At 49.6% G+C, this 11,238-nt stretch overlaps 1 protein-coding gene across 1 annotated transcript in view; it reads left to right on the top strand.

The window, feature by feature from the left end:
* Window positions 1-1,117, top strand: part of KIAA0922 (KIAA0922 ortholog) — a 46,469-nt gene extending 45,352 nt beyond the window's left edge. Inside the window, exon 32 of the mRNA XM_009696892.1 lies at window positions 705-1,117. Coding sequence (XP_009695194.1) covers window positions 705-983 — 279 coding nt within the window. The 3' untranslated portion in view covers window positions 984-1,117. The remainder of the gene's footprint in view (window positions 1-704) is intronic.
* Window positions 1,118-11,238: the final 10,121 nt, after the last annotated feature.

Raw genomic sequence — 11,238 nt, 5'->3', positions numbered from 1 at the left:
TGCCAGGAAACCCAGAAGGTAGAGATTGGAAAATACGTTAGATAATTCAGTTAATTTCCCTGGCGAGCTTTCCCCACAATACATTTCAGTGTTTCATTCAGTTTTAAAAGTCCCAAGACTTCCATGACCTTCTCCGAGAGATTTCCTCACAGACTAACACATCTTGCCCTCCAGGAGGTTCTTTATAAGCTTTCGAAATTTTCTAACCAAATTCCCTAGCTCCCAATTATGGTCTCTTTTCCATACTGAATATCCTTCTCCGCTCCCGGCGTGCAGTCTTTCAGCACTGACACATACTTCAACATTTTTCTTGTAATTTCTTAGGCCTCCGTCCCTTTTAATTTTAACTCTCAAAACATGCATGGTGCTCTTCACCTGTCTTCCATTTCTCCATTATTTTTCTTCACAGCCTGACCAGAACTGAATATTGTATTCCTGTTACAGTGATACCGATGCTGTGCATATGGCTTCATTTAGTGAAGTGCCTTTACACACACACACTAATGCTGCTGTAATATTTTCAGCAACCATACTGCTTTGTAAACTCGTTTGTGTTTTTTGTACGTTTCCCAAGTTCTACTTGTGCGTTTCCCAAGTTCTCTGCAGAAATGCTGCTTCCTCCCATTTAGTACTTCATTTCCACATTTTCTCTGGCAAATGGTCCATTTTGCAGTTTCCCATGATGATTTTATCTTGCCCTACAGCCCTACCTCTCAAGCACCCGAAGCTTGTCTCCAATGTCTGGACTTTTTGGTTCCATCTGGGCACCTCAGAGTGATGTTTATGAAAGCTGCTGCCCCGTCAGTGCCACAACCCAACACTCGACCCATGTGGAGAACCAGGCAGTTATGTGTAAGCAGGAATACTATCCGAGGTTTAACCCCTTCCGTGCCTACATGAACTTGGATATATGGACTACAGCAGCCAATCGAAATGCAAATTTCCCGCTTTCGAGGGACTCGGGTTACTGTGGAAACGTGTGAAAGGAATTTGATTTAAAAATGTGAATAAAGATGCTTGCAATTTTGATTACTAGAGTAAGCTGGTTGTTGAATAGATTACAATGTTGGTGGATATTTTGGCACTTTTATATTGAAAATAAATTTTTTTTACTGAAGTCTGAGCATTCAGTGCATTTTAAAAAGCAAAGCATATTGAGGACACTGTTATTGTCAGGTGAAGGCTATAAATTTAAAACTTCATTTTTTTTAAGAATAAGGACAGTATTAGCTTCTTAAAAACATCCATGAACCTGTACTGCGCATGTTTCCTCTGAAGTTTACATTCTGTGGTATAAACTAGGAGTGGTTTAGCATTTGTAGGTACAAACAGCCCTAAGTGATCACATCTGTGGCAGACAGTAACGCTGGGGGCTTACGTATCGATGCAGGTCAGCGGGTTTCCATGTGGTGCCACTTCTACTGCCGACACCGTTATTTGTGGGTGTGAACTTCTGGCAGTAGCTAAAAGGCTGAATTGTGGCTTCTTTATCTGGCTTCCAAACGCAGGCTGACCCTTGGACACTGTTATGCTGTGCAGTGCGGGTGAGTGGGCATTTCTTCCAGGAGCTTTTATTGCGAGTGACTCCTGACATTTTGTGTTTATATTTTTAGCCTTCATGTTGCAATAGCATTTTCAGTGCATTTAATTGTCCTTGTTTAAAATGCCAAAACTTGATCTGGAACAAATACTTCTTTGAGAGCAGAGTTCGCACTGCTCTCCAAAACAGAACATCATTGTGTTAACTCATGTTACGAGACTGAATCTTTGTAGCGGGAAAGACAACCAGGGAAGTGCTGCCAGCCATGTCAGGGCTGAATCCGTCGTGCGAGCTGTCTCTGCTTACCACTCCTGTCGAGCCTTTTCTTCTGGCACGGCAGAGTGTGTCTGGGCATCTTCACTCTTAGGTGTCAGAAAGAGGGGAAGGCATCCCTTAGATTCAGGGATGTCCTCGGCAAGGGGACTTGTGAAGCCTGGAGAGAGAGTGAAGGGGGATCCAGTAGCAGCCTCGTATGGCTGCTTGAAGGAGAGCCTTAAAGATGGCAGAACCAAAGCCAGTGGGTGGCTGCAGGCGTTACGGCAAGTGGCAGCGGTCACCGGTTGCCACGCGGGAGGTTCCGGTTGAAGGTGAGGAAGAGTGACTTCCCTTGGAGGGTGGTGCTGGGGGAGGAGAGGTTGCCCCAAGGGGCGGACAGGTCTCTGTGCTGGCAGGTGTTCGTGCCGTGGCTGAACGAAGCCGCGGTGATCTGCCCTGGTGGCAATGGCAGCCCTGCTCCTTGTGGGAGGGCAGACTGGAGACCACCGCGGTCCAGGATTTTGAGGATTTTGTGAACTTGAGAAAGTTCCTTACTTTTTGCTACTTCAGTTGTTTTCCCTTTGCCCTTTTAACACAGACTGGAAGACAAGAGCTCTGAAAACGAGATGTTGAGGCTTTTGCATTTGTTTTTATTGAAAGGCAGAGCAGAAGAGGCACTGCAAAATGGCTGGCAGCCTGCGTGCAAGGCTACTCGGCAGCCTGAGCTCCCAGACCTAAATTCTGGCCCTGCCAGTCTCGCCGCGTTGCTGAGCTATCGGACCAGCTCCTCTGACTTGCTGGTTTCAGCCAGAAATGCCATCCTGGGTCTTGAAACGTTTCACCAGAAACAGCGCGTTTCCACAAAAAGTTTGTTTCGGTACATCACCAAAAAGCTTTCCTGCAAAGAAAGCTGTATTGAAAGATGTGCTGCCAGCTCTGCTTTCACGTGCGTTTGAGTCAGCTCAGAAGGAGGTGGCAACTGGGTGGGATACTCAAAAGCTGCTACATTTACCCACTTTAACCCCTCATGTGGAAAGTGCTCCTAAGCCTGCCTTTGGTTTCGATGTCAGAAAAATGGGATGATTGCTGAATGCTTTTCAAAACCTTGTTGTTTTAATAGCTTGATCAGGAACTAGCGCCTGGAGTCTTTGGCTGCTTTCCATGATGTGTTGTGCTGGGCAGGAGTCTGTTTGGAGTGTAATCGTAATTGCTTGTGATTCTGAAGGAGAGTTCGCATGTTCGTATGAACTTTGATGCTCCTCAAATCAGTACTAAGCCATGAGAAGTAGTCATAACCACTGACATGCTTTCTGTGTGCCTCTTGCCTATGGCAGGAAACTTCAGGAGGAATAGAGTGGGAGTGTGAACACAATAAATACAGATAAAAAAAAGCGATCATTTGGTTTGAAATGCAGTGAAGTTCTTTATCCCTGGATAATGTTGCTTATTGTATAGCATGTTCATTGAATTTTGGACGTACAAAGGCACAGGAGAGAAGAGAGGATGTGCAAAGCTGTGCTTAGTTAGCTTACTCAGCTCATTCTGTTAATTGTTTTAAGGAGATCTGTGTTTCCCGTGCACTGATGTGAAGCTTTTCCTTAAGTACCAGTGTAAGGAGCTGCATCTCTTACATCTGCAACAAACTGTAATCAACGACAACAACAAAACCCCACAGCATCCTCGTTGGCACCGAGTCCCCATTTTAAGTCACATGTATGTTCCAGACAGAATAAATCACTGGACGAGAGAGAAAAAAACCCATGCAATAAACCAAGCAAAGACACTGGAGAGTTCAGGGAGAACAAAAAAAGTTAGAAGTGTTTGGAAAAGAAGGTCTTTGTGAAAAACTTGGTCAGAGTTGTTAAAGTGCCAGCAAAAGACAAGGGAAAAGAGCTGCAAACAACTTGAGATCTATTGCTAAGAAAGAAAACAATTGTTCTCTTTAATCAAACCAGAACAGATCAAGAAGTCAGTCCCTCGGGAGCTTTGTAGTATTAGGCAAAGTATTTCATATAACTTTTCCTAACAATAACTAAGGAATGTAACAAGCTCATTAAGGTTACCAGGAATAATTGCTGCCATCAGGACGCATCTGTAGCTTAATTAGCAATCCACTGAATGCAAGTGAATCTGAGCTCAGTTAAAAATCATTCTGCCTACAGTAAAGGGGAAGATGAAATAAATAATTCCACTACAACTTACTTTGTACCAAAATGATTATAATTCTACTGGAATGAGACTGGAGAGGTTGCTCTAAAGACAGCTCATTGTCGTGAGTAAAATAATTCCTAGTTTCTTGCCTTGTGCCAGGAATTTCTTACAGCAGGATCAGGAGCTTCACTGATCTTTCTGAAACTGGTACCATTTTTTTTTTTGAGAAACTTCAGCAAAAGTAGTTCTCGGTTAACCCAAGAAATGCTTAAGATTGCAAAGGGAAAAACAAAAATACCAGTATAGAAGAGGGATAGCTTGCACAGTTCACTGGTAGGGCTGGTGATGGATGGGGGGAAAAGAATCGTGGGCAGTTCCAAGCGTTCGGTGTTGATTTCCATCACAGTGTGAATGCTACATGAACTCAGGACATTCGGTATTTTCCCAAGTCATCGCTTCTTGGTAAGTGGGGCTGGTATGGCGTTGCGCTTGCTTCTGCCGGGGGGGAATTGGGCTGCCACCGGTCCGGCCTGGGAGCGGGGTTTGAACTGCTGGGGAGCAACAGACTGGCCAGACCGAGCTGCAGACGCCGCCTGTGGGGTTCAAAGCAGGTGGGGGACGGAGGAAGTCCCCGAAGGCAGCCTCAGGCTGAGAGCGCGGCCGTCGCTTGCTGTCGTGACTTTGTCACGAGCAGGGCGGCAATCGGGTCCATCCTGCAGCGGGGCCTGGGCGCGCAGGGCTGTTCCAGCCCCCCGAAGGAGCAGTGACCAGCAAGCAGCTTGCTGTTCCCCTTCCAGAAATGAGCCTGAAAGCTCTGCGGGCAGCTGAGAGATCTGATTGCCAGGGGGCAAGTGAGCTCATTAAAGACAGCTGTTAACTATCTTAATCTGCTGAAGAGGGCGGAAGGGGAGGAAGCAGGGGAGGTGCTCAGCACCTGCACTGGGGCTGGCCGTGCCTTCAGCTCCAGCACCCAACTGCTTTCTGCCTTGGGAGAAGCCCTGGTGCCGCCTGGAAAGCCACAGCCTCGGCAGCACCGCCGGTTCCCGCAGAGCCGACACTGCCTCCTGCCAGGTGAGCTCTTGGATGGTCTTTACGGTGGTAGGTTGGGTGTTGCTTTCCAGCGTTTGCTTTCTTCCCTTCCAGCTGCAGGAACACCCATTGTTTATTTTTCTCAGTCATGGAGTCACCTCCATCTTCTGCCCTCTCCACGTACTTGCTTTGCTTTCAGCAATTTGTGGAAGAGGTGCATCGCGTCACCTCCCCATCGCCATGGGCACATTTTACTTGTACCTTTGATCGCCCTGTCCTGTTGTACAGTCTACCTGTCCGCTTCTATGGGGAAAACGGCTCAGGGCAGGGCTTGGCACGTCCTCTTCTGCAGCACCCTTGGGTGGGCTGAGGGCTCGCTCTCTCCCCAGGACGGCTGGCCTGCTGCAGCCGCAGCTCTGTAACGCTCACCCTGCCTTTCTGGCAGGCGGGAGGCTGGCAGAGGTGGGGGTCCCAGCTGGAGAGGGGGGTCCCTGGCGTTGGTTGTGGCTGTGGCCCAGTCCTGCACTGGAGGAGGCTCTGCTGGGTGAGACCCAGCGATGCTCCCCATCTCTGCGAGCCGGGGGACGTGGGGGAGTGGGAGGCAGTGGGCGAGCTGTGCTCTGCCCCATCGTGGGCGAGCGAGGGGAGCAGAGCAGGGGGAGGATTTACTCTCCCGGCCCTACAAGGCGGTGTTGCAGCCGAGGTCCTGGGAGCTCGCGCCCGCCCCTGCAGCTCATCGCTAATGCACGGATGCAGGCGCTCCCCCGCTGCTGGAAGCTGAATACTCCCGCTCCTCCCTCCGTCTGTGGAGTGGGTTTCCCTGCAGAAGCCGTCTGTCCGTGCCTGCCTGACGAAAATGCCTCCTTTGTCGCTGTGGGCTGCACACCATGCGGCTCGCTTTTTCCATGACTTCTGCTGTATTGCGTTTCTTGCTGCTTTCTTCAATAGCAGGAGCAGCAGCAGAACCCCTCAAACCTTTTCTAACTCCGGGGTTGCTCTGAAGGGTGGCCATCCCTGGTTGCTCCCCTGGTTGCACGTGGGAGCCGCTCCCTGGGCCGTTTGGGGTTTCAGCAGCCTCGTTCAGAGGTGGTGGTGGTTTGGTGTTTCCACGCGGCCCCACGCACCTCTCTGGAGGTTTTGTTGCATAGAGGCTGCCAGCAACCTGCGTGAGCGGGGACCACGCTGTCTGGAACGAGGGACCTCCCCAGTGTATAAACCGGTGCCAGATGAGCTTCTCTAGCTGGTGTGGACAAGCTTCTCATCTAGCATAAACCAGTTATTTAATCATTGTCAGCTAAACCACCAGCAGCCAGGCTTGGCTTGCAACCGAGTGCGTACATATACATCTCTCGGAAGGAGCGCGTGGCCTACAGGAGTGAGCAAAGAGCCCCCGTCCTCTTCAATAAACCCAACTCCTGCGCAGTGGTTTTGAGAAGGTGACAGGCCATGCCCCTGACCATCCCGCTGCGTGGCTGCCGTGCCCGTGGGGTGACGGGCTCTGCCAACCTCCTTTCTCCAACCACGCTGGCAAAACGCTCGGCTTGCTGGGAGCCGTTTGTTTGGTTTTAATTTTGACTGAATGTACAATTTGTGAAGGGAAGCTAATGCTTTCGCACGTCTTTGTTAACACAGATGTGGGGGAAGCCTGCGCGCCGGACCTGCTCCGGCTCTCGGAGACGGCGACGTGGAAGGCGGCTGCCTTCGCTGGACTGGGGGTCAGCGGGTGCTGTGGTACGGGGCTCTCTCACAACTAGAAATAACCTTCTCGCGCAATGCCGAGGTGCTGCAGCGACGCACTTGGCCATCGATGCCCTACGAGAACCTGCTATGATTGCTGTTTCTGATTTAGGGAGAGAAATGTTTCACTTCATTGCCTTGACACGACCTTGTTAGATGAAAGGTGTTTTGCAGTGCGGTGTAGGAAATGCTAAAGGGTGCAAACCAGATGTTGAAGCTGATAAGGGAACCTTGCAGAAACGGCAGAAAACGCCGTAACCTTCCCACCGCTCTCCTCAGACCTGTGAGACAGCGGCGTGGCCGTGGGAGCTTATTGCCGTCTTGTCAGCAGTGCTTGCATGAGAAAGGCAGCATCTCGGTGACGTTCCTCCAGCCGCTTGCACGCAGGCTGGTTCACCCTTCCTCCAGCCCGGCTTGTGACAGCACGCGTACCTCCGGGATGGAGTGCGTGGTGCTCGTGAGGGAATGGAAAGTGACCTCGTTGCCGCCCCATTGCCAGAGCAGCGTGGGAAACCTTTGTTCCCCCTCGGGTCCGCCTGTGTTTTCCAGCCACGCAACCCACTGTTTGTGGTGTAAATGGTTTCTGGAGCTCAGCGACGGTTTCGTATTGATCTGCTCTTTCCAGAGCAGCCTGCAGGTCGATCGATCGTCTCTGCAGACAGCAAGCAGTTGTTAACCAGAGGAGATGCCAGCCCTACTTCTGCTGATGAAAACCTCTGCTTAATCACAGCTTGTGTTCCTCCTTTGGTTATTAGCTTTTAATTAGGGACCTACCACCCCTTCCCATTGGCTAAGGACATCAGGACCACACTACGCGTGCCTTCGGGCTCCCACTGTTCGTACTGCGTTCAGTTCATGGACTCACCAAATGCCTTTTGAGTGCCGGGTTTCAGTTTTTCCTGTCTGTATGGCCTTGGCATGTAGTGCACTTTCCAGGGCTGCAAGAAATCAGACCATGGGTATCTTCTGCTTAATCAGGTCTTGGTTGTCCAATTTTCCCACGCCGTTGCTCTGGTGCGCACAGACGCGGCTGAGCGGTTTTCTCCTGGCACTTTGCTATCACTTTCACCACCACTCCCTCGCAGCAAGCGCAGCTGCTCTCCCTCTCCCCTGGCTTGCAGGGTTTGCTTATGCTTTCAGATGCTGCCTTGAACATCGCGGCTCTGCGTGGCTTGGCCTGAGCCATCTGCAACTTACAGGGTGGGATGCTCCCGACGGCAAGCAGAAACCTGGGATGCAAAGACCTGATGGAGATGCTGGGGGTGGACAGCCTGCGGGGACCAAGCTCACGGTGACGCACGCTTTTCCTATCTGTAAGTGTTTCTGCCTTCTGAGTGAGGTTTGCAGGCAAGATTATGAGTTTCTCTTGCAATAGCTGAACTTCGTGACCCAGGTCAATACTCTACAGCAATGTGCAACTTTTGGAAGCCCTCAACTCACTTGTCATTGAGGAGAGATATCTTTGTGCATCTTATAGATGGCCTGCACATTCACTGGTTGGTGAAGGGTTGATTTGTTTTTTCTAAGAAAGGAAACTTTCTGTTTGCTTGAAAGGTTTTAAAAAATTTATCAGTTTAAGGACTAAAATTTGTCACACAGTTTAAGGGTCAAATAACGGCTTGTACAAATGCTTCAAAATCCTTAAGTGAGAGACAAAGTATTTGTTAACTCTTATTTATTAGTTTCCTTAGTGAACTGTAAGCCTGTGAGCACCCTCCAGAATGCCTGACCTGGCTGAAGCTCAGTAAGCTGCAGGTTTGGTTCTGGTTGCAAGAACCTCATACGCCATTTGCCGTAAGAGAGAAACCTGAGGTCTAACTAAGACAGCATTCGTCTTTCTGAAGAGCTGACTTGAGGGATGAGTGAAAGGCTCCTGCATGGCCTTGCTTCCTCTTGGCCGAGTAGTCCAGTGTCCGTTGACCAGCCCCATCCACAGACCTGCTGGGCAGGAGTTCAGCTGCCTTGGCCAAAGCATCACTGATACTTCATACAGAGTTTGTTAGAGAAGTCCTCGAGAGACCGAGTATTGAGTTTGGCAAATAGAAGTAAGAAACAGATGGCACCGGTTTCAAAAGTTAAGTGGTTTTTAACTAGTCCAGTAACTAATGTTCTCATATACCTACAAAAATATTACAGTTTTATCTTTGCAAAGATCAAAAGAACAACTTTGAAGCACTTGCCAGGCGCATGCAGCCATGCGTTTTAATAGATGACAGACCAAATGTATCCTTACAGTAATGGGACTGACGCTGATTTCAAATTCCCCCATGTATTCCTGCAGTGAATAAAGCCTAACGACTGCTCTGGTTGGGGTTTTTTTTTTTTTAATTACTACTACTGTGGACCCAGTGTTGCCTCAAACATACTGCAGATATTAAGAGAAGTCTGCAAGTCTGGGGGCTGAGAGAGAGCCTGGTGAGGAAGCGTTTCATGTGAGGAAGGAGGAGGGAGCCTCTGGAGCTGCCCAGGCCTCCTCAAGGGGCTGAGTATGTCAGCATCCCCCCCTGTTTAGATCAATCCGCTTAATTGTAGGTATCTCTCTTAACTTCCAGAAAAAGACGGGGAGAAGACAGACCGTAGCATGCCTGACTTAGGTTGGTACAAGCTGGCTTTGCGCTGCAATGTGGTCCCATGGACAGGTTGTACGTACGATGTCTAACGTGACCGAGCCCATGGGAACACCAGTGCTGCCTAGCAGCCAGTGGAAATGTTGTGTGCCAGCTGCTGCAGACTCAGAAGAATGGCCTCCAGTTGTATAATTTATTCTGAAAACTGTTTTCCAGTTGTACAATTTATTCTGACAGCAGAAGTGGCCATTTCTCCCAAGCTGGAATAAACCTTTTGGAGTTCAGGCTTTCTTAGAGTTACAGTTGAGCTAAAGCTTGCTCTTATACGAGATGCCGACTTTTATTAGTTTGTCTGCAAAACAGCTGCTTCTGCTTTCCACAAACACTGAGCACTGGTTTAGGGTCTGTCTCTCTCCTGTGCCCCACTGCTCTGCTCTGCTCCGCTCGCCAAACCCCGTGCTATCGGAGGGGAACGTCGCTGCGTGCAGCGATTCTTGGCTCCCGCTACCTTACTGAAACTTGGCTTCCCAGGACACGGGCTTCTGTTTTGTTTGCCTGGTTTGTTTGTTACGTGCATGTTTGTTTGTTTTTAAGGAATCTAACCTTTTACTTAGCTTGGTTGGAAAGTGTATTTTTGGCAGTGGAGATGGAAATAGAGAGCACAGTTAGGAAACTTCTGGATCTGGTAATGGTAGCCTTCCCTTGCGTTCCTCATCAAAACGGCCTGGAGCGGAGTTTCTAGAAGGCCTATGCAAGAAGCTGGAGGTCAATGTCACCTCCAAAAATTGTGAAAAAAAATCTGTGGCAGGGATTTTCTTCCTCGCATTCCATCTTATCCATTAGACCTTAATGTGTCTCCTACAATAGGGAGAGAAGGAAAGAAGGTCAGCTTTCCTTTGGTAGGTAGATCATCAGCAAGTCACATCTAGCGACATTTGTAATGTGCTTTAAGAATTAAACAACACAGTCTTACCTCAGTGACAACCGAGAGAGACTCGGGCAAAATTTGGGTTCCTGCTGTCCCTTTAGACATGGAAGTGTTTAGCCTTTAGTTCTCGAGTGTCCCATTTTCAGCTGGCACCTCGTATCTGAGGGGCCTGGGGTTTAGGTACCACGGTTCCTGTTGGGCCCCTGGCTCTGCTTCTGAGGATGCTCAGGACATCTCGGCACAGCCGGTGCCAACCATTGCTGCCGGTGTCCTGTGGTTAAGCTTTCACTCATATCTTCTCTGCCCACGTTTTCGACAAGGCTTAATCCAGTCCCTAATCACCCGTCTCCTTCAGAAAATATGTCTAGAAGAGGAGAAAGTAGCACCTCCTTTTCTTCTGTATCTCGGCTATAGGAACATTTGCAGAGGTTTAGGGAGCCCTCGGGTTCCCAAAAAAAAATCCCCTCTGCCACAGGGTGGGAGCAGTCATGGGGTATCTGCCCTGAATTTCTGTAGGTGTCCTGCTCATTGTAGGAAAAGGAGTAATTGTAACGACTTTACTCAGTGATTTCCCCCTGCCTCAGCCCCTTGGACAGAAGGTTACAGCTTTCCAGAGCCAGGCAAAGCCATGCTCCCGCGTGTAGCAGCAGTCCTGTCCTGCAGGCCGGATTAAACGTACAGGATTGCGGCAACCCAGCTCTCGCCGGCGGGGATGGGGAGCTGGGGCACCTCGTTGTCTGTGGGCTGCCCCGGTTTCTGGCTTTCCACCCTGGAGGAGGGGGAACGGAGCAAGGAGGGGTGGATGCCAGCCCCCCTCCAGACAGGCCCTGCAGCCCCTCAGCGCCTTCGCTATCTGATTTCCTCTTTAAAATGCAGTGGGGGTCCATCTAATTAGAGAGTAAATACACCGCTAAAGGCACGGCTTTATCTACACGGTTGTTGTCTGTCATGGCAAAAGTCAGAGGGAAAAGCAAGGGTTGGAGGTTGGAGCGGGAAGCGCAGAGCTCCGAGGAGGAAAGAGGTCAGAGGAG

Source organism: Cariama cristata, unplaced genomic scaffold (genome assembly GCF_000690535.1).
Source record: "Cariama cristata isolate BGI_N322 unplaced genomic scaffold, ASM69053v1 scaffold10253, whole genome shotgun sequence".
NCBI lineage: Eukaryota > Metazoa > Chordata > Aves > Cariamiformes > Cariamidae > Cariama > Cariama cristata.
Note: the sequence above shows the minus strand (reverse complement) of the source record. Positions and strands in the feature narration are given on the sequence as shown.